Raw genomic sequence first — 24657 nt, forward strand, 5'->3', positions numbered from 1 at the left:
GAGGTCAGGAGATCGAGACCATCCTGGCTAACACGGTGAAACCCTGTCTCTACTAAAAAATACAAAAAAAACTAGCCGGGCAAGGTGGCGGGCGCCTGTAGTCCCAGCTACTCGGGCGGCTGAGGCAGGAGAATGGCGTGAACCCGGCAGGCGGAGCTTGCAGTGAGTGAGCTGAGATCCGGCCACCACACTCCAGCCTGGGCGGCAGAGGGAGACTCCGTCTCCAAAAAAAAAAAAAAAAAAAGAAATAGAGAGTAGAATTGTGGTTTTTAGAAAATGAAAAGTATGGAGGAGGGGAAGATAGGGAGAGGTTGGTTAACAGATACAAAGCTACAACTAGATGAGTAAGTTCTAGTGTTCTGTAGCATTGAACTTTTAAAATATTTTCAAATAGCTAGAAGAGAGGATTTTGAATATTCCCAAAATAAATAAATGAGTGTTTGAGGTAAGAGATATGCTAATTACCCTGATTTGATCATTACATTGTATACATGAGCCAAAATATCAGTCTGTACCCCTAAATATGTACAATTATTGCACATCAAAAATTTAAAAAAGAATTTATTGCTCATTGTTAATTAACACAAAAGCTAAAATGAGTATTATTTAATGCTTATTATTGACATTTTTGTGCTGAATAGTATACAAAAGTATGGCTATTTAGTCTTGCTATGTTGCTCAGACTAGTCTTGCACTCCTAGCTTCAAGCCATCCTCCCATGTTGGCCTCCCAAAGTGCTGGGATTAAAGGTATAAGCTACCACACCTGGCCTACAAATAATGTTGGCTGCTAATAATGAATATTAAATCATTAACCTGATTTGTTACAGAATATTTTCTATTCAACATTACTTGTCTTAAATCCTATTCAAGTATAAAACGATTTTGCAAAACTAACCTATCCTGTTAAAAAGGGCTGCAATGACCTGACAGAGTATGGAGGGGCTTCTGAGGGCAGGTCAAGTTCTGTTTGTTGGTGGGTGTTTATTATGTGAGCATGTTGAGTGTGTAACATTGTACTGAGCTGAATACTTATAGGATTCTTTTCTGTGTATTTTGTACTTTTAACTATATAAAGTAAAAAAAGATTCTGTTATATTGTATAAGCCAGAAAGCCATTTTAAAACATGCATGACTTTCATGATATCATCAGTCAAGCTTTTCCTATGAGTAAAATGATTTAAAATTTAAAAATGTTCACAACACTGGCATTTAACACCATTATTCCAATAGAGAACTTTCATGCAATTATTTTTTCAATACATATTGAACATCTACTATGTGTTAGATATTGTGTTTCATGTTAGAAATAACAGAGGTAATAATAGACTTAGTCCCTGCCATCAAAGTGCTTACTATTTATCAAACTTGGTTAATATAAACTTATAGAGAACAAATAGGGCAGTGTACAGCAAACACCTGAAATTCCAGGATAAACGTAATCATATTTAACAAGATCAATTTTATTCCATGACAAATAATTTTTTTTTCTGATTTTTAATTTTTCAGAAGGAGTTTCACTCTTGTTGCCCAGGCTGGGGTGCAATGGCATGATCTTGGCTTACTGCAACCTCCTCTTTCAGCGTTCAAGCGATTCTCCTGCCTCAGCCTCCCAAGTAATCTGGGATTATAGGCATGTGACACCACGCCCAGCTAATTTTGTATTTTTAGTAGAGACGGGGTCTCACCATATTGGTCAGGCTGGTGCTGAACTCCTGACCTTGGGTGATCCACCCGCCTCGGCCTCCCAAAGTGCTGGGGATTACAGGTGTGAGCCACTGAGTCTGGCCCAGGACAAATAATTTTAAATGTTCCGTTTGTTTTGTTTTGATTTCTGAGGCAGGATCTTGCTCTGTCACCCAGGCTGGAGTGCAGTGGCACAATCACAGCTCACTGTAGTCCCAACCTCCCAGGCTCCAGTGATTCTCCCACCTCGGCCTCCTAAGCAGCTGGGATAATAAACAGGTGTATGCAACCATGCCCGGCTAATTTTTTTTTTTTTTATTTTTTGTAGAGACAGGGTCTCCCTATGTTGCCCAGCTGGTCTCAAACTCCTAAGATCAAGTGATCCTCTCACCTCAGCCTACCAAAGTAATGAGATTACAGGCATGGGTCACCACACCCAGCTAATTAAAATTTTTTTGTTGTTGTTAAATGACATAAACCTATTCTATGGAAATGTTAGTTTTCTGTATTTCTTAAAACTAAAATAATTGATATGTCATTAATTTAGGGTTTCAGGCAGGCTGTAAGCATAACACAATTTCCTCTGACATTGGGTACACTTCTGTGGAGAAGACTGAGAAGTACTGCAACTACACTGCAGTAAGAACTCCAACAAAGGCATACACAGGATACTGGGGGAATATGCATAGGAGAAAGGTATCTGACCTGGTTCCCTATTTTTCCTTCAACTTTAGGGGCCAGGTGTGTTTCTATATCTATCTATTCTTAATGGCATCTCAGGTATCATATTTCTACTCAAAAATAAGAAAATTTACTTAAGTACCACTTTCTCTAGATTGAAATCTGTTAAAGGGGTTTGTCAAAAAAAATTTAACCAGCCAGGCATGGTGGCTCACACCGGTAATCCTAGCACTTTGGGAGGCCGAGGCAGGTGAATTAACTGAAGTCAGGAGTTCGAGACCAGCCTGGCCAACACGGGGAAGCCCCATCTCTACTAAAAATACAAAAGTTAGCTGGGTGTGGTGCTGGGCACCTGTAATCTCAGCTACTCAGGAGGCTAAGGCAGAAGAATCACTTGAACCTGGCAGGCAGAGACTGCAGTCAGCCAAGATTGAGCCACTGCACTCCAGCCTGGGCGACAAGAGCAAAACTCTGTCTTGGAAAAAAATAAAAATAAAAAAAAAACTCATGAATTTACTTGTCCTCATTGCTACCTTTTCTTGGTAACAGTATAATCAATGATGAACTTCACTGAGTTAGGACTTGTCATCAGAAAGGATTAATATACTCATCTATGGAGTCAATTAAACTATTATATGACTTCAGGCAAGAAATCTCACCTCTTTGAAGCCTCAATTTCCTCATCAGTAAAATGAGAGGGTTGGGCTTGTTCAGTTTTTTCCCTTGGAAACCATGCACATTCATATCAGTCATAATGACATATAGCAGCACTGATTCTCAAAGGGAGAGACATATTAATATACCTGGAACCACAGAAATGACATGTTCTGTTTGGAAAACCCCACAAATGACTGATAACAAATGAAGTAGATCCTTTCTACTCTCTGGTCTCGGAACATCAACACTGGCATAACCAGGAAAGCTTTTAGATATGGGAAGCTGTAGAGGTTTTGCACTTTTACTAGATCCCCAGGCAATCTGTGTGTGCATTAAAGTTTGAGAAGCATTGAGCTAGATCACTCTCCTAGCTAGCATATTATAATGCCATGATTTCACAGTTGGCTTCATCAAGGGCATACATGTATATAAGTAGAAAGCCCTAGAAGGAAGGAAATAATAAAGATTAGATCAGAAAAAAAAAAAATAAACAGCAAAAACAACTACTGAGAAAAATCAATAAAATCCAAGGTTGGTTCTTTGACAAGATCAACAATATTGACATTTAGCTAGGCTGATCAGTAGAAAAGGGAGAGGATTCAAATTACTAAAATCGGGAATGAAAGAGGGGACAGTAGTATTGACATTACAGAAACAAGGATTATAAGGGAATACTATGGACAACTGTATGCCAATATACTAAATAATCTGGACAAAACAGACAATTTCTTAGAAAGACACAAACTACCAAAACTGACATAAGAAATAGGAAATCTGAAGAGACCTACAACAAGTAAAGATCCTGAATTAGTAATAAAAAAAAAAATAGCACACAGAGGAGGCCAGAACCAGAGCCTCATTGTTAAAATCTACCAATCATTTAAGGAATTGACACCAATCCTTGACAGATTATTCCAAAAATAAGAAGAGAGAACTTTCTAACTTATTATATTACAGTAATATTACCTTGAGACCAAATCAGATAAAGATATCATAAGAAAACTATAGATCAATACTCCGTATGAATACAGACACAAAAATCCTAAACAAAATACTGGCAAATCAAATCCAGCAACATATAAAAAGGATTATATAACTGGACCAAGTGGGATTAATCACAGAATGCAAGGTAGGTCCAACACACAAAACTCAATCAATGTAATACACCAAATTAACAGAGTAAAGAAAGACATCACATGGTCATTTCATTAGAAACAGACAAAGCACTTGACAAATTCCAATAGCCAATATAACAAAAATGTTAATGATATAAACATTCAACAAACTAGGAAGAGAACTTCCTTAGCTTGACAAAGGGCATCTACAAAAAACTCACAGCTAACAAACTTGATGGCAAAAGACTGGATGGTAAAAGACTGAAGGCTTTCTCAAAGATCAGGAATAAGACAAGGATGTCCACTTTTGCTACTTCTAACCAAATTGTATAGGAGGGTCTTGCTAGGGCAAATAGGCAAGAAAAGGAAATGAAAGGCATCCAGTTTGAAAAGAAGTAAAACTATATTTGCAGATGACATGATCTTATATATAAAAAATCCTAAGGAATCCACACACACACAACGTATGTAAATAAAATCAGTTTGGCAAGGTTGTAAGGTACAAGATCAACACACAAAAATTAATTATATTTGTATACATTAGCAACAAACAATTCAAAAAAGAAATTTAAAAACAATTCCATTTATAATAGCACCAGAAAATATTTACCAATAAACTTAACAAAAGAAGTGCAAGACTTGTACATGGAAAACTACAAAACTTTGCTGAAAGACATTTTAAAAGATCAGGCTGGGCGCGGTGGCTCACCTCTGTAATTCCAGCACTTTGGGAGACCAAAGTGGGTGGATCACTTGAGGTCAGGAGTTCAATACCAGCCTGGCCAACATAGTGAAATCTCATCTCTACTAAAATTACAAAAATTAATATTTGCAACAAATGGTGGTAGGATAATTGGATATCCAAATGCAAAATAATTTTTAAAAAAAGCTCAAAATAGATCTGAGACCAAAGTATAAGAGCTAAAACTATAAAACTCTTAGAAGGAAATACAGGTCTAAATATTTTATAACCATAGACTAGGCAATGGTTTAGCAACAAAAGGAAAAATAGGTACGGTGGACTTCATCAAAAATAAAAACATTTGTGTTTCAAATGACATCATCAAGAAAGTGAAAAGACAACCTACAGAATGGCAGAAAATATTTGCAAATCAGATCCAATATCCAGAATGTATAAAGAATTATTATGATTTAACAACAGAAGAGAAATAATCCTGGTAAAAAAGAATGGGCAAAGGCTTGAAATATACATTTCTGCAGAGAAGAGAGACAAATGACCAGAAAGCATATGAAAAGATGTCAATTAGAGAAATACAAATCAAAATTATGAGATACTTTTCACACTCACTAGGATAACAATAATAATTATTATTCATTGAAGGAAATGGTATTAGCAAGAATGTGGAAAACTGGAAACTTTTGTGCATTGCTTGTAGGAGTGTAAAACGGTCCAGCTGCTTTGGCAGTCTGGCAGTTCTCCAAAAAATTAAACATATGAGTTATTTGACCCAGCAATTCAACATTTTCAATATGAAAACATGTCCACACATCATAAAAATGCCAACAATAGAGACTGAAGACTACTAGAGGGTGGTGGGAGGGAACCAGAAAAACTAACTGTTGGGTACTATGCTCACTACCTGGGTGACAGGATGAATCATACCCCAAATCTCAGCATCACACAATATACCCATGTACCAAACCTGCACATGTAGCCCCTGAATCGAAAACAAAAGCTGAAATTATTTTAAAAATATATCCACACAAAATGTATACATTAATGTTCACAGTAGTAGTATTCATCATTTGCCCCAAAGTGAAACAAGCCAAATGTCCACCAACCGATAAATACACAAAATAAGATATGCCCATACAATAAAATATTATTAATCCATAAAAAGAAATGAAGTTACGATACATGCTACAACATGGATAACCCTTGAAAACATATGCTAAGTGAAAGAAGTCTGACACAAAAGGCCACATATTTTATGATTTTGTTTATATAAAATGCCCAGAATAGGCAAATCTACGGAGAGAGACATAATGTAAATACTTGAAGAAGCTCCTCAAAAAAAAAATCTGCAGAGACAGAAAATGGACTAGTGGCTGCCAGTGGCTGGGAGGAGGAAGAATAGAGAGTGGTTATTAATGGGTATAGAATTTCTTTTTAGAAAAGGTGTTGAAAATATTCTCGGATTAGAGAGTGGTGATGGATGCACAACTTTTTGACTATACTAACCACCACTGAATTATACTTTAAAGTGATAACCTTTATGGTATATGAACTGTACCTCAATAAGGCTATTATTAGAAAAAAAACTAAAATATTTAGATGCAATAATAATATATATCTTGTATGTATCTTGATTCAAATAAACCAACTAAAAAAAGACATATTTGAGACCATCAACAGACTTTGAAAACGGGCTGAGACACTATAAGACTTTGTTGTCAATTTTGTTAGTTGTGACACTGAAGGATTTACAGGTGTTGAGATGTAATGTTTGGAGTTTGCTTTAAAATGCTCCAGAAACAAACATGGAGGTATTAAATAAGATTGGCAATAATTACTGAAGCTGGTGATGGAGATATTTGAGCTCATTAAGCTATTCTTTTTACGTAATATAAAAAGTTGTGTAATTAAGCTGGGCATGGTGGTATGCACCCATAGTCCTAGCTACTCGGGGCTGAGGTAAGGTAGGAAGAGATCAAAGCTACAGTGAGCTATGAGAGCTATGATCATGCTACTGTACTCCGGCCTGGGCAACAGAGTTGAGACTCTGTCTCTAAAAAAAAAAAAGTTCCATAATTAAAAAAGTAAAAAATGTAAAGTAAAAGTAAAATTCTGGCTGGGCACGGTGACTCACTCCTGTAATCCCAGCACTTTGGGAGGCTCAGGTGGGAGGACGGCTTGAGCCTGGGAAGTGGATGCTGCAGTGAGCTGTGCCACCATATTCTAGCCTGAGCAACAGAGTGAGATCCTGTCTCAAAAAAAACAAACAAACAAACAAAAAAAAACAAAACAAACAAACAAACAAACAAAAAAAACAAGAAAAGAAAAAAGACATTCTGCTTTCTCTTGCTCCAGGTCAAGGTTTAGCTGCTGGCCTCCTGTATATAAACAACAACAACAAAAAACCCTTTTGATGGGCTTTAGCACTGAAATGAGTCAGCTTATTTAACCAAAACCATTCTTTTTATATACTCTTACTCATTCTTGGTTAGGTGTACATTTCTCTAATCTTTAATAGAGTTTTTTAAAAAAAATATTAGCTTGCACAAGAGCTCCCTAGGAAACACACTGATTTCTTCTTCACTGGGCTCCCATATCATAATATAACAATTTTAGTTTTGGAAAGTTTCCCAGACTTCTTCAGTTTCCTTTACCTGAGCATTCCATGCTGCAGAAGAATATCTAGATTTCTGGAAACATTTAGAAGTTAGGACAACAGTTAACCTTCTTTGTTTTGATACAACATAAGAAATTTAGGGGGTAAATACAACCCAAGAGTTCCTTGCTTTGCTCAATTTATTGCATAAAATATAATTTAAATGTTTTGGGCTTTACCTAGTATAAAAAAAAAAATAGAAAAGAAACAATTTAAATGGATGTGAGAGGGCCATGATACGATCTCGCAGTTAGATCTATGATCTAGAAGGGTTAGATCTGTCTCTCTCATATTCCCTGAGTGATGTTGGGGGAAATTCTCATTCTTCTGTTTCATCTGTAAAATGTTGGGGGAGACAATCCTCCTTGGACCTCTTGTGTGCCTACATTTCTTTACTGGGTTATATCAAGACTATAAGGCCCTGACCACTCTTTCCTGGGCCATTTATGGAGCTGATAATGAGAGAGGAGGCTTTCCTACTGCTTCCTATAAAAACAATGGGTTCTCCCAACTTGGCCTTCTTCATCTGCAACACAAACCTACCACGTGTGAGCATGTCACTGAGTCATACAGTGTCACCCCATGGGACTCTGGTCCAAGAGGAACTGGCACAGATATGCAGATGCTCAGGCTGCTTGCACTGTCATGAGTAATAAAGTCCTTTGCCTCTGACCTAGGAGTCTTGTATTTTTTGCCAGTATCCAAGAAACAGTAAGAGGCTTTATTAGTTTGCTAAAGCAGGTAAACCTCAGATCTGACAAAAACCATGAATAATCGCTGTCCTTAGTTTAACTCCCTGGAATATTGTACATTTGTACTCCAAATGAGATAACACCAAAAGTAATATGAATAAAAGCATGATAAATCTCAATCTACTGCAGTACTTGAGGTAGATCCTAAATGTTGTGGTATCACAGAACACGTGAAGGACAGTATTCCAAGTGGTTGGAATGGGTGTGTGAGGTCAGGTGGAGAAAATAAGAGTGGAATGGGGAGTTCTCACTGAGGAGAACTGGAAAACACAGGTAGGGTAGAGTCAGATAAAGAGGTCTCTGAAACTAGACTTGGATATTAATGAAGGAAGCAATGGGAACCACTGTAGTTTTGAGCAGGGAATCAGCGTAACTAAAATTCTGTTTGGGGATGATTAATCTGAGAAGATTATGCAAAATGAATTTGAGGGAAGAGAATCAAAATGGTCTGCCATGAAGAATTGTAGTGATTCAAGTTTAGATAGTCATTAGAAGAGAGAAAGGAAATGAAGGGGTCAAGAATAACACCAAGGTTTTTGCCCTGAGAGACTGAAACAGTGTGCTATAAAGGGAAATGACAAAGTTGAGTAACTGTTATGGAGGTAAAGGGCAAAATAAACTTGGTTTTGGATATCATAAAGGATATTTATGTGGAAAGATTCTCAACATATCATTTTTAAAGACAAGGTCTCACTATGTTGCCCAGGCTGGACTTGGACTCATGGGCTCAAGCAATCCTCCCATCTCAACCTCCCGAATAGATGGGTCTACAGGAATGCAACCACCATGCCCAGCTTTCAAGATATTTTTGATCACATAGTTGTAAATGCAAATGGAAGTTTGGAGTTAGAGAGTCATCAGCATAGGACAATAATAACAATTAAGAGAAAAGATGCTTTCACAAGGAGATGTTTTAAAGAGAAATAGAAGTATGCAAGGTTACTAGCCCAGCCTTTAAAGTATGCCCACAATTACAGGCTGGAAACAGAGCCAAAACAGTCCTTTCAGGAATTTTTTTTTTTTTTTTTTTGGCACACACCTAGATAGTGGCTAAAGTACAAATGGATATATACCAGAGAGGCAGCACAGGATACTGGAGTGTCTTTCAAACAAAGGTCACAACTCTTTAGTGGGTCACAAAATCAATTTTATGTCCTATATAGTAAGGTTACGTATTGTTTCAGGAAACTTTTAAGATACATACGAATAAATGATGGGTGTACTGAGTTCTGGATGAAGATGTATTTTTACAGTGGTTCTTGTGTCAAATAAGTTTAAAGAACTTTGGTGTAGTGGTTAACAGCACAAGCTCTAAAGCTGGTCTGTGGGAGTTTGAACTCTATTCAAACTCTTCCCTAGCTGGGTGACCTTGGGAAAAGTTTTTTCTCTTGTTGCATTTTCTGTTTTGAGATAATTGAGGAATCACATGAAATTGTAAGAAATAATATAGAGAGATACCATGTACTTTTAACCTAGTTCTCCCAAGGGTATCTTGCAAAACTGTAGTACATTATCACAACCAGGATGCTGATGTTGAATTACAGTCAAGACACAGAACATTTCCATCACGACAAGGATCCCCCATATTGACGTTTTATAGCCATGCCCACATCCCTCCTTGCCCCTACCCCATCCTCAACCCATGCCAACCACTAATCTGTTCATTTCTATAGTTCTATCTCTTCAAGAATGTTATGTAAATAGAATCATACAGTACATAACCATTAAAATTGACTTTTTATTACTCAGCATAATTCTCTGAAGAATCATTCAGGTTGTTGCACGTATCAATGGTCTGTTCCTTTTACAATTGAGTAGTATTCCACTGGGAAACTTTCTTAAACTCTGTATGCGTCACTTTCCTTATCTATAAAATGGTGACAGGGTTCTGAAGGGTAAACAAGTTCTTATACGCAAGCATTTAGAAGTGCTTAGAATATACTAAGGAAAAAAGTTGTTAGCTACTGCAATTATTATGGTCTTCCATATATACATAACTGTTTTTTGTTTTTTGAGACAGTCTTGCTCAGTCACCCAGGCTGGAGTGCACTGGTGCAATCTCAGCTCACTGCAACTTCCACCTCATAGCTTCAAGCGATTTACTTGCCTCAGCCTCCTGAGTAGCTGGGACTACAGGCACCCGCCACCACACCTGGCTAATTTTTTTTTTTTTTTTTTTAGGAGTCTTGCTCTGTCACCCAGGCTTGAGTGCAGGGGCATGATCTTGACTCACATCAACTTCTGCCGCCCTGGCTCAAACGATTCTCGTGCCTCAGCCTCCCAGGATCTGCGATTACAGGCGCCTGCCACTATGCCTGGCTAATTTTTTGTATTTTTAGCAGAGACGGGGTTTCACCATGTTGCCCAGGCTGGCCTTGAACTCCTGGCATCAGGTGATCTGCCCACCTCGGCATCCCAAAGTGCTAGGATTATAGACGTGAGCCACCACGCCCCACCAATTTTGTTGTTGTTGTTTGAGAGGGAGTCTCACTCTATTCTCCAGGCTGGAGTGCAGTGGCGCGATCTCAGCTCACTGCAACCTCTGCCTCCCAGTTTCAAGCAATTCTCCTGCCTCAGTAATTTTTTGTATTTTTAGTAGAGATGGGTTTTGTCATGTTGGCCAGGCTAGTCTCGAACTCCTGAGCTCCAGTAATCTACCTGCCTCGGTCCCCCAAAGTACTGGGATTATAGAAGTGAACCACCATTCCAATTTTATTTAACTTAACAATTTTATTTAACTTAATAAGCTTACTGAATGATGATGTGGCACAGTGCTAGAAGCTAATAAAATCTCTTAAGATATGTTTCTTTTGTTTTTCAACATGCATCAAGTCTTAACACCCTCTGCCCCCAAATATTAAGGAACCAGTATGCAATTTTGGTAGGTAAAATTTTACACAGGTATATTATTGCCTAAATTCAAGTACTGTCCTGACCATTTTAATCCTCGGAGAGACGGGCAGTAATCCGGGCAACTGCAAATTTACAAAATCTGTTCAAAAGGCTTGTAATGAGTACAGACAGGAATTCGATACTTATTGAAAAACTAAAGGTAATAAGCTATGTGCCTTTTATTATTTAATGTTCATAATTTCCCTAGTGAGTTTCAAAACATTTTAGACACAAATTACTAGCATATAAGGAAAGGAGATGCAATATAATAGGTGTTGTACATAATACAATTCTACCCTAAGAAGACACTTCATATTCTAGTAGATATAAGTTACAAACACATAGAATATGAAACTAATCATCACTGTAAAAAATAGTTCAGGTCGGGCGCGGTGGCTTACACTTGTAATCCCAGCACTTTGGGAGGCCAAAGCGGGTGGACCACGAGGTCAGGAGATTGAGACCATCCTTGCAAACACAGTGAAACTCCATCTCTACTAAAAGTGCAAAACTTAGCCAGGCATGGTGGTATGCACCTGTAGTACCAAATACTCAGGAGGCTGAGGCAGAAGAATCACTTGAAACCGGGAGGTGGAGGCTGCAGTGAGCTGAGACTGCATCACTGCACTCCAGCCTGGGCAACAGAGTGAGACTCCTGTCTCCTTAAAAAAAAAAAAAAAAAAAAAAAAAAAACCAAAGGGCCGGGCGCAGTGGCTCATGCCTGTAATCCCAGCACTTTGGGAGCCTGAGGTGGCCACATCACCTGAGGCCAGGAATTCAAGACCAGCCTAAACAACATGGTGAGACCCTGTCTCTACTAAAAATGCAAAAATTAACCAGATGTGGTGGCATGTGGCTGTAGTCCCAGCTACTCAGGAGGCTGAGGCAGGAGAATTGCTTCAATCCGGGAGGTGGAGGTTGCAGTGAGCTGATACCATGCCATTGCACTCCCGCCTGGGCAATAAGAGTGAAACTCCATCTCAAAAAAACAAAACAAAACAAAACAAAACAAAATCAAAATAAGAAGCTTCAATTGTGACAGAACTGAAACAAAAAACAAAAACAAGTACCAGTTCAAATCTGCAACCCACTAGAGTCTGTTATTTTAAAAATTTTTAGGAGGCCAGAAGCCAGTGTTAACACTTTATCTATTAAAAAGCAAACTATAGCCAGGTGTGGTGGCTCAAGCCTCCAATCCTAGTGCTTTGGGAGGCTGAAGTGGGAGGATCGTTTGAGCCTAGGAGTTTGAGACCAGCCTGGGCAATAAAGTGAGACCCTGTCTCTACATACATTACATACATACATTCATACATAAAAATTAGCCAGGTGTGATGGCACATGGCCTGTAGTCCCAGCTACTCAGGAGGCTGAGGAAGGAGCCCGGGAGTTCGAGGCTGCAGGGAGCTATGATTATGCCACTGCACTCCAGCCTGGGCAACACAGTGATACCTCCTCTCAAAAAAATAAAAGGAAATAAAAGCCAACTGTTATGGCACATCTACAATAACAGATGAGAAACAGAATTGTAAACAGCTTGGCAGTTGAAGGTCTCCAGAAAATATCTGAGCCTGCATATATCATCAGCTTTTTCTGAGTCTGAAACAAGGATTCTCCCCAGACCCTGAATTGCTATTGTGTGTTATGTGCAGGTAATACTCCATAACGTATTTCTTCTTGGTACTAGCACTTATTTATAACATCTCCAAGGTATGTAATACAGTTGTGTGAAATGCTGGAATTTTACATAACTGTGATTGAGACCATGAGGCAAGAAAAGTAGAGAAGGATATCAAGAAAAATGAAATGATCAAAAGACTTGAAGTGAAGCCATCTCCCTCTCCCCATTCTCATTTTTTTTTTAAAACTGCATTTCAGAAAGACTTTTCTGTAAAGAGGATCTTGATCAACATTACCATATATTACTTGACTAGAAATCTATTAAGATCATCAAGGTGCTGACATAATCAACATTTTCTGGATATTTTATGTACTATACTGTTAAAGTTCATCTCCTCTCCCTTTTGGAGTTCACCTATAATAACCATCCACAAAATTCCAGCAAAACAAAATTTAAAAAAGGAGTCTGACTCTCACAGTAGGCTTGATTCTTACATTATTAATACTTTGTATTAAAGAAATAGAATCTTGCCTGTGATGAGTCATGGTAAAGTTCTTTAGAAGGGGATAAATTTTATGAAGCATTTTTTCTTTAATATCTAGTCTATCAAAGGAATTAAAGCCTTAAACCTGGTGGTGCCTAGCCAATAACTATTAATAATAATAATGATAATAGGCCAGGCACAGCGGTTCACACCTGTAATCCCAGCACTTTGAGAGGCCAAGGGAGGTGGATCACTTGAGGTCAGGAGTTCGAGACCAGCCTGGCCAACATGCTGAAACTCCGTTTCTACTAAAAATACAAAAAAATTAGCTGGGGACGGTAGTATGCACCTATAATCCCAGCTACTTGGGAGGCTGAGGCAGGAGAATTGCTTGAACCCCAGGAGGCAGAGCTTGCAGTGACGTGAGATCACTCCACTGCACTGCAGCCTGGGCGATGGAGTGAGATTCTGTCTCAAAATAAATAAATAAATAAATAAATAAATAAATAAAATATAACAATAATAGCAGCCAACACAATAGTAAACATTACACACTAAATGAATCAACACCCTTCTCTTTTTTCTCATCTGTGAACTGTCAATTAACTAGACAATACTGATTTGTTCTTTCACTGAATTTTATGTAATCAGTTATATTAAAAGCAGAATCAAAGATGGCATAAAAATAGTCTGACAAAAGGAAAAGAGATGACACTCAGGATTTCAGAATTCCCACATTCAAAGGCAAGTGCTGAAGAAGAAGATACTCTTGGGCATCAACAGAGGGGAAAGCTACCTTGATTTTGTTTGGTATGACCAGACCTACTGAGGGTAGTACTTATCCCAGGTCTGATTAAGGATATCAGGAAGTTTAAGACAATCTCTGTTCTCAAGGAGTTTACCCTTTAACTAGCTTGATAAACACACAAGAATTAGAGAATAAGGAAAAAGTCTTCATTAAGCTCCAAGTTCTGCAGGAGCAAGTGAATGGAGAAAAGAATGTGGGCCAAAGCTGTCAAAGAGTAAATTGTGGAAATCCTATAAGGACTGAAGGGTTGGCAGGTGGCACACCTGCCATAGGCACAGGAGGGGGAAGGGTGTAAATACATGAGATGTCACAGGAACAAAGTAAGAGAGGAGGACGTGGGCAAAGAAAGGTCAGTCTGGGCAGAGTGGTGGATGTGTATGTGTCGGGGTGTGTGTGCTAAAGCAAAGTGGGAACATGTAAAATGATAAAGTAGAGCCAAATCTCAATTTTTCTATTTTTAGTACAAAATGTTTAAATCACCCTGAGCTCCCTATAGTTAGCTGCCTTGATACAGAAGAAACACTGATTGGTTTGGGGAACCTTTCCACATTAGAACATACATGCTACTTTAAAAAGATAATCACACCATTCCATGTTTCAGTCTCTTGCATGAAGAAGAAAAAATTAACAAAAAATAATTATACCAGAAAGGAATGCTATTACACGACAAAGCTGAAAGTGTGTAATGTTATGGAAATCTACAAATCAGAGCAACATTCCAGGCTAAACACTAGATTCATGGGATCTGTTTGCTTTTGGCTGCTGTGAAATTCACAGAAATACACATACATATATTTATATGAGTAATAAAATTTACACTGTCTCAACAAGCGAAAAAACAGCCATAGTAAAAGCTCCATGTAATCTTGAAATAATGTCTCTTTTAAACACGTTATCAGCAAATATCTTTAAAAAGCAACATAAACATACATTGACACTATTTTACTTGGAACCAAAACATAAAGATTTCCCACTTATTGCCATGGGAAATAAAACCTAAAACTGACATTTCCTCTTACGGAAAACAATTAAAAGGTGGTTAGAAAATTTTAAAAAGCAAAGAAAAAAAAAGCTGAAAGATGTTGGTGTGGCACGCACCTTCTGTATCATCGCGCATTTGCTCCACCAAATCTGTCAAATCCTCCCAAGAGTCTTTGCAAACGGCAAAAAGAAAGGAAAAGAAAGATAAAATGTCATGCAAGCCCAGAAAGAAAAGTGCTATTAAAAACAAGATTTCCATAGGGATAACTGAAAGGGAGGTTCCTAGAATTCTTTCTACTTATCACAGCGATTAACAGTGACAAGGGCTGGGACTACAACCAAATAAGCAGAGATAGCAACTATGGTTATTAAATATGTTTCAAAGCTAAGATTAGTAATTTCAAGGTTTCAAATAAAGGGAAACAAAGATGCATATCCTATTAAAAAGCAACACAGATTTTTTTTTCTATTGAAAATCAAAGGCTCTTTGTATTCTAAGTGTAGGCAACATTAATCTAATTCAATATTTATTTTGATCACTTCAGGGAACTGAAATGTATGTGCAATATATTTCTTTTAGATTCAGGACAAATATTATGATGCAAACTAGTGACTTTTCTTAAAAAAAAACAAAAAAAAACAAATACTTTTCCAACTCCCCTTCCCCAATTCTCCTTCCCCAAAACAAAATAAAGGAGGTTGCTTTGAACATACATAAAATAAATCACATATAATTCAATAAAGTCAGATGTTTATTCAACATACAGAACTAGCAGGATCTGAGGCAGTGACCTACAATCAAACACATTAATATTTCTGCAGGAAATAAATATTCAGATTAAGTAAAATAAAGTCTATAAATAGCCTCAAGTAAATTCACATCATGTTTTATCACCAAATAAGTTCAGACAAATTTATGAAAAATGCTTTTCGTTTCCAGAGTTTTTCTTTTTTTTTGGAATTAGGTATCTATATATGTAAACCAAATGGCAAGTGTCTCATACAGGAAAAAAAATACTGTGAGTTGGCTACTATTATTTTATAGTAAATTAGTGCTGAAATACATTATATATAGACATATTTGCACAAGTCATTTTCAGGTACAATCCTTTGACAATATAATGTGCCACAAATCTATATTATGTAGGATTACAGATTCATGAGAATGGACTCTTACCATTCACATTATTACTTTACAAACTTGCTGTGACCAAAAGTCAACAGAGGGAATATTCTCATTTAGTTCTTTATTGTATTTAATTAGAAACTCTATTTGTCACCTACTAAGATAAAAGCCTACCTTATTAAATTATATATATATATATAAAGAGCCTCCAAGATTTGTATAGAAAAATGCTCTGGAAAGTGAATTTCTAAGTAGGAATGTGTGGTAGATACCAGGGATCTCTGATTTTTCCTTGGGCATGTCGCATCTAGAGCATTTTTCTGTTACAACCAGACATATTTTCTGTTTTCTTCTTAAAACAGAGATTAAAGTTTTAAGTATCAGAGTGATGTAATTGATTTAAGCGAACTTTTCTCCCCTAGAAAGTAAAAGGTCTATCTTTACCGTGTAAGGTGCTCTCCACTTTACCTTGCCATGCTCAGGACTTTACTACAATAGGTATCATGCCATTCTTTTATACCTCAAAGAAAGATTTGTGAAAGATTTTTAAAAATTGTGCCTTCTAGAATATTCATATTATTAAAACAACATAGTTTAGAAATGCTGAGTGGACTGTAGCATGTATAGTGCCAAGCAACTGGTCATGAAAGATTGCGACCATTACTTCATTCCAAAAGCCTGGATTAAATGGTTTAAAATGCTGCACCCAACAAAATTTGGTAACCGTATTTTTAAGATGCATATGAATATAGCTTTTTTTTTTTTTCAGTCAAGAGTTAAGAGAGACAAAACCAGTCCTGGTGGGCTGAGGCAAGAGGATCATCTGAGCCCAGGAGTTTCATAGCTGGCATGAACAACATAGCGAGATTTCGTCTCTTTTTTTTTTTTTTGAGACGAAGTCTCACTCTGTAGCCCAGGCTGGAGTACAGTGGCATGATCTCAGCTCACCGCAACCTCCACCTTCCAGGTTCAACTAATTCTCCTGCCTCAGCCTCTAGAGTAACTGGGACTACAGGTGCACGCCACTGAACCCGGCTCATTTTTTGTAATTTTAGTAGAGACGGGGTTTCACCATGTTGGCCAGGCTGGTCTTGAACTCCCGACATCAGGTAATCCGCCCACCTTGGCTTCCCAAAGTGCTGGGATTACAGACGCGAGCCACTTCGCCTGGCTGAGACTTCATCTCTTTAAGGGAGGAGAGGGGGCGAGAGAGATATAGATGGACACAAGGCTGGAATTGTACAAGGGCACTGGATTAGGAAGCATAGCTTATTTAAGATTTACTTAACTAATTTCTTGACTATCATTCTGTTTCAGGTCTAAGAATGAAAAAATCAATAGACTAATTATGTAGCTCTGAAAAGATTTAAGCAGGTGGCACTGTAAACATCTACCCTTAAGGTACATAGTGACTCAATGATGGCAACAGTCTTGTCTGGTAGAATGGGACCCTTGCCCCTCTTGTACTTCTTTTTTCTCTGGATGAGGCAACTGGCTGAATGAAGCTCCTTTTCTACAAAGAAGTGCTTGAATGGACTCAAAAAATGTTTCCCCTTTGTTTATGTATCCATGGTTGTGAAATCTCTTCTTGAGGTAGCCTTTCTCTAGCAGTATTGCTATAGGCAACCAAGTGACAGATTTTACAAGGCCTGGGGGTTATTTTGTCCCCTTGAGACAAAGTGTCTTTGATTTACAGTGTTAATTTTTAGAACTGTATTAGTTTCTTAAGGGAACACCTTTCTGAAGCCCCAAACACAGATATATCACATACATCTTTGAAGGGCTATTGTGAAAATAAAATCTAATAAATTTAAAGTACTTAGCAAATCATAGGTACTCAATGTCAACTTTACACTTACAACTGGATTTCTCTAAGTATATTTGCCATAATTATTCAAAGACAATAGAGTGAATGGAATTTTAAAAGCCAGCTAAGCTAAATATTAAAAGGAAAAAAAATAAGTCAACCTAAATAAACCAAATGACAAGTTAACAGCTGAGGTGCTATTAAACTAACCACAGTATTATTAGCTTGATAACAAAGCAATTGTCATATATTAATTTTCATAAATGCTTTGAGGTTTTGTTCTAATAATCTAGTAATTTAGGCCAAGGCCTACTTTCTCCCCAAAATATCAGCAAAATCAACAACAACAACAACAACAAAAACAACAAATAGCCCCAGAAAAGGTAACACATTAAGTCATCAACACTTGAGCCATTTAAATTTTACTGAGGCTGGGTGTGGTGGTTCATGCCTGTAATCCCGGCACTTTGGAAGGCAGAGGTGGGAACACTGCCTAGCCGGTGAGTGTAAGAACAGCCTGCTCAATATAGGGAGACCAAGCTATTTGAGAGATCGAAACAGGAGGATCACTTGAGGCCAGTAGTTTGAGGCTGCAATAAGCTATGATCATGCCATGGCACTCCAGCCTGGCTGACAGAGTGAGATTCAAAAATAAAGTAATATAAAATAAAAACAAATAAAATAAAATACTATAAATAATAAAATAAAATACTATTTATTGAGCATTTATGGTGAGCAAAAGACTTTACTAAGGCAATAGAAGTTAAAAAGATGAAACATCCGGCTGGGCATGGTAGCTCACGCTTGTAATCCCAGCACTTTGGGAGGCCGAGGCGGGTGGATCATGAGGTCAGGAGATCAAGACCATCCTGGCCAACATGGTGAAACCCTGTCTCTACTAAAAATACAAAAAATTAGCCAGGCATGGTGGCGCATGCCTATAGTCCCAGCTACTCAGGAGGCTGAGGCAGGATAATTGCTTGAACCCGGGAGGCAGAGGCTGCAGTGAGCCGAGATTGCACCATTGCACTCCAGCCTGGGTGACAGAGCAAAATTCCATCTCAAAAAAAAAAAAAAAAAAAAATGAAACACCCATAGACAATGCCCTTGAGATCTAAATAACTATGACACAAGGTTTAAAAGGAATTAAGGCTGGGCGTGGTAGCTCACGCTTGTAATCTCAGCACTTTGGGAGGCCAAGGCAGGCAGATCGCTTAAGTCCAGGAGGTGGAGACCAGCCTAGACAACATGGCGAAACCCTGTCTCTGCCAAAATACAAAAACAATTAGCCAGGTGTGGTAGTGCATGCCTCTAATCCCAGCTACTGAGGAAGGAGGATTGCTTGAGCCTGGGAGGAAGAGGCTGCAATGAGCTGAGATTGTATCACTTGCACTCCAGCCTGGGTGACAGAGTGAAACCCTATCTCAAAAAAAAAAAAAAAAAAAAAAAGGAATTAATAGGCTGGGCATGGTGGTGGCTCCTGCCTGTAATCCCAGCATTCTGGGATGCCTAAGCAGGCAGATCACTTGAAGTCAGGCGTTTAAGACCAGCCTGGCCAACATGGTGTAACCTTGTCTCTATTAAAAATACAAAAATTAGCCAGATGTGGTGGTGTGTGCCTGTAATCCCAGCTATTCAGGAGGCTGAGGCAGGAGAACTGCTTAAACCCAGGAGGTGGAGATTGCAGTGAGCTGAGATGGTACCACTGCACTCCAGCCTGGTTGACAGAGCAAGACCCTATCTCAAAAAAAAAAAAAAAAAAGAGGAATTAATATTAGTCACATAAGTGAAGATAAAACAGATTCTTAGGTGAGCAGCTAGGTGACACTAGAAGGCTAAGGAGGACCAGGCCTGATGGGGAGTGAGGGGATGAGGAAAGGAAGCCCTGACCAGTAGACCCTTTGCTCTCATGCTGGAATGGCTATGCTGGCAGAGATAATGTCTCTAAGATACTTTAGTTGGGAAGCTGCTGTCCACAGGACTGGACACTGTGGGATTCTCAGACAAAATGTAGTATATCTCATATATACCCTAGCTTTATATCTCTATAAGAAATAAAAAGGAAATCCCCGCATGCAGCCTTTTCATCCCAAAAAGCAAATTCTAGCAATCTTAGAAAAGCATGCAGTTTCTCATTGCACAATTAAGAGTAAAAACTCTCTTCTGCTTAGAACACTACTGTTAGCTTAAAAAAAAAGTAGAGAAAGTAGTATCATGAGGTTTACAGCTGCTGAACCAACTGTCTTGAAAACCACAACTGTATCCTTTGGAAAGTTCAGATGTTAATACAGCATGAGAAAAATGCAACCAACTGCAGCAGGAAAGACAAAACCAAGCTTTGATAAGTAGCTAATATGAAAGTTTATGATACCATGCTAGTCAACATTTGTTTTAATTGTTTAAAGTAGCTTGGCAATGTGTATAAAATTAAAACTAAAATTGGTAAAATATTCAAGTTATACACATAACAATTTTTCCAAAACTGTCTTGGGTAGAAAAATTTAGAAACAACCTAAATGCCTGTAATAAAGAAATAGTCAAAGAAATTATGGCACATCCAGGCCAGGTGCAGTGGCTCACACCTGTAATCCCAGCACTTTGGGAGGTGAGGGTGGGTGGATCACCTGAGGTCAGGAGTTTGAGACCAGCGTGGCCAACATGATGAAACCCCGTCTCTACTAAAAATACAAAAATTAGCTGGGCGTGGTCGTGGGCGCCTGTAATCCCAGCTACTCGGGAGGCTCAGGCAAGAGAATCACTTGAACCCAGGAGGCGGAGGTTGCAGTAAGCTGAGACCACGCCATTGCACTCCAGCCTGGGCAACAAGAGCAAAACTCCGTCTCAAAAAAAAAACAAAAAAAAAGAAAGAAAGAAAAAGAAAAGAAATTATGGCACATCCAACAACTGAAGACATTAAACAAAATGATACAAATTTCAATTTACCCACATGGAAAGATATTGCAGAGGAAAAAAGGCAGGTCACAGCACAGCTGTGGTATGATCATACACATATAAAATTTTGTGAGTTTGCAAGTGAACCTTCAGTGCATACATTGAAAAAGAGCATCTGATACTAAATCTTAACAGTGGTTGTCCCTAGCAGTATTAGAAATGTAGGTGCATTCTATTATTTCGTATTTTATACTTTTCTGTATCTTGTGACTTACAATGCAAATATATCAGCTCTATAACTAAAGTTGTTTTCATTAAAAATATCCATACATAATAATGCTAAAAACATTTTTTCTTTTCTTTCTTTGTTTTTCTTTGAGACAGGGTCTCAACTCTGTCACCCAGGATCACAGCTCACAGCAGCCTCGAGCTCCCGGGCTCAAGTAATCTCACCATCCTCCCCTGTCAGCCTTCTGACTAGCTGGGACCACAGGCATGCACCACCACATCCAGCTAATTTTTTTTTTGAGACGAAGTTTTGCTCTTGTTGCCCAGGCTGGAGTGCAGTGATGTGATCTCATTTCACTGCAACCTCCACCTCCTGGGTTCAAGCAGTTTTCCTGCCTCAGCCTCCCAAGTAGCTGGGATTACAGGCGTCTGCCACCACGCCTGACTAATATTTTGTATTTTTAGTAGAGACAGGGTTTCACCATGTTGGCCAGGCTGGTCTCGAACTCCTGACCTCGGGTGATCCACCCACCTTGACCTCTCAAAGTGCTGGGATTACAGGCATGAGCCACAGCACCCAGTCGCACCCAGCTAATTTTTAATTTTTTTGTAGATACAGGGTTTTGCCATGATGTCCAGGCTGGCCTTGAACTCCTGAGCTCAAGCAATCCGCCTGCCTTGGCCTCCCAAAATGTTGGGATTACAGGTGTGAGCCACCACACCCAGCCAATATTTTCTTTAAAAACATTGTTTTCAACACACTGACATACAATTTTGAGAATATTTAATTATGATGAAAAATATATAATTACTTAGCAGCCATTTGGGGAGAAGTCTTTTTCACTGTTCCTCTACACATGTGCTTCTAAGCTCATCAAATACTTCTATTTGTTCTCTGGAAAAGCTCAAATACCAAAAATTGCAAAGGAACAGATTTTAGTATTTATAGCCCTGTACTCAAAAGCACTTCATAGTAGTCACAGTTGACTGGTGGGGACTAGAGGAACCACAATGAAAAAACATGCCAAATTGTATACTCTCCACCTCCCCCTCAAGAGGGGCACCACCAGAAAAGCAAAATGCAGAACCAGCTACTCAAGAGTACAGAGTATTGTGGATGCTCTCAAACGACAGCACTTGCTCTTTCCAACCAGATCGTGGTTGGTACCCAGGCTTGGGAATCTGACAACGTGAATTCTGTTCTGAGTTCTTTCTTTTTTTTTTTTTTTTTTGAGACGGAGTCTCGCTCTGTCGCCCAGGCTGGAGTGCAGTGGCCGGATCTCAGCTCACTGCAAGCTCCGCCTCCCAGGTTTACACCATTCTCCTGCCTCAGCCTCCCAAGTAGCTGGGACGACAGGCGCCCGCCACCGCGCCCGACTAGTAGTTTGTATTTTTTTAGTAGAGACGGGGTTTCACCATGTTAGCCAGGATGGTCTCGATCTCCTGACCTCGTGATCCACCCGTCTCGGCCTCCCAAAGTGCTGGGATTACAGGCTTGAGCCACCGCGCCCGGCCATGTTCTGAGTTCTATCACTGAGCGGCAGCTATCTTATCTGGCACAGCATTTCCTTTTGGAAAATGATTCATATTTCAGTGATTAGTTTAGGACAAACGACTTTTGGGTGTTAGAAGCTGATAACCCAAAGAAGAATTAATGTGAGTTCTGTTATGAAGGGCACAAATTAAAGATTAAAGTAGAAGCTCCGTTCCACGAAAATTCAGAAAAGGCTTGCTCACCAATAGAAGAAAAGACTGTAAGGCACTACGGTTAATGACAGTGCACTGAAGCCAACGCCAGTGCAGATGTATCAAGGAGATAGGAAGAAACTGAAAGTAGCCCTGAAACAGGAAGGAAAAACTGATTTTATGCAGAGTATATTATGGTCAGGTCAGAGGCAACATGCAGCTCTTTTGTGGTTTAGATAGGAACTGGCATACAAGTACAGAGCTACTGATATTTCTCACCCAGATTTAGAATTTTACAAAATCCTAGAAGCCAAATGGGTAAAACTTACCTTGAAAGGGTGACTAGCCAGGTTATTTTCAGGACAGAGCAACAAGAAGGGATGAACCTTGTCCAAGAACTTTGTCCCATAGGCTTCTGAGATTGTATTAAAAGCTACAACCTTCTCACTTCGAGAAGTTCACTGAGACTGCCTTCTGAACACATAATCACAGCTCAGAGAACCTGACAGTGTAAATCTAAGGCGGACTGCACTGGTGGCAACAAATGTTTCTGTAATCTCACCAAGGGCCAATTACAAAACGGGGTGTGCCACAGTGAAAGCAAAGAACAATAACACAATTCTGTGAAAAAGAGAATCCCAATGACTCAGGTTTTATTTTCCAAACACTTAGGAAAGGAATCAATCAAATGCTGTAAATGCTTCTAAATCTAGACACTGTGGGCCCCCCCATACACTGCAAATAGCATTTACACAGCTAAGAAAACAAAGCATGCCAGTAAATAAACACAGGTCTGTGAAAAAGCTAAAAATAAAATGCCTAATAGAAATCTTAAAAAATTATATTGGAAACTGAATCTAAAGCAGTAGCCCTGCTGTGAGGCAAACATTCCCACTCACAGATGTGTGAAACTGTCATAGAAGGTACTGATATATAATACAAATATTTGTTGGATGGATGATTGCACACCTGTTAATTTTCATAAAGTTTTTTCCCTTGAAAAAGGAGCATTTGTTTTCATATTAGAGTAATATGTCCTCTTGTAGAATATTTGGGAGATATAAAGAAACATAAAGAATATTATAAAAATCACCTGTAATTCCACTATCCAGAGATAATCAATTTTTATATTTTTGATATATTTCCTTTCACTTGTGTTTATGTATACCTATGCTTAAAAAAATTGTGACTATAGTAAATATGCAGCTTAAGAGGCAGCTTTTAAAGTTATATCCAAACATTACCCTATACATCAAATATCATTCCACAATAATTTTTAGTGTAAGGTGTTCTACAACTTATTGAATAATTTTCCTCTTAGGCTATTTAAGTTGCTCTCAAGATTGTGCTACAGGAAGTCAGAATACTGTGATAAATACACAGTACATACATAAACTTTTTGTTTGTATCTCTTACTATTTCCTTAGGATACGTGTCTGGTACAATTACTGAGAATTAATTTTTTTAGGGTCCTTGATTCACAATGATAAAATGATTTCTATAAAGGATGTACCAACGCACATTCTCACTAGCAGAGGCCCCAAGTTGTCCCATATTGTCATCAATACTATATATTTTTAATAGATACATTTAAAACAATAAATTATTACATTATTCTAAACTTGTATTTTCCAAATAATATATAGTTGGTCCAGAATATGAGATTAAAAAATTGAAAATAAAGAAAACATTAGAAACCATAAATTAAATTGTATGTAATGGAGGAAGACAAAATCTTTTATTTATTTATTTATTTATTTATTTATTTATTTATTTAGAAATGGAGTCTCGCTCTGTTGCCCAGGTTAGAGTGCAGTGGCGTGATCTTGGCTCACTGCGACCTCTGCCTCCCGGGTTCAAGTGATTCTTCTGCCTCAGCCTCCCGAGTAGCT

The 24657-nt window shown here is 38.4% G+C and overlaps 1 protein-coding gene across 1 annotated transcript in view; it reads right to left on the minus strand.

Moving 5' to 3' along the window:
* The window catches only part of RUFY3 (RUN and FYVE domain containing 3), an 84994-nt gene that overhangs the window by 48282 nt on the left and 12055 nt on the right, over positions 1-24657 (minus strand). Inside the window, exon 2 of the mRNA XM_017878948.1 lies at positions 15144-15197. Within this exon, the coding sequence (XP_017734437.1) occupies positions 15144-15197 (54 nt within the window). The remainder of the gene's footprint in view (positions 1-15143; positions 15198-24657) is intronic.

The sequence above is a fragment of the Rhinopithecus bieti genome, unplaced genomic scaffold, assembly GCF_001698545.2.
Source record: "Rhinopithecus bieti isolate Rb0 unplaced genomic scaffold, ASM169854v2 scaffold_905, whole genome shotgun sequence".
NCBI lineage: Eukaryota > Metazoa > Chordata > Mammalia > Primates > Cercopithecidae > Rhinopithecus > Rhinopithecus bieti.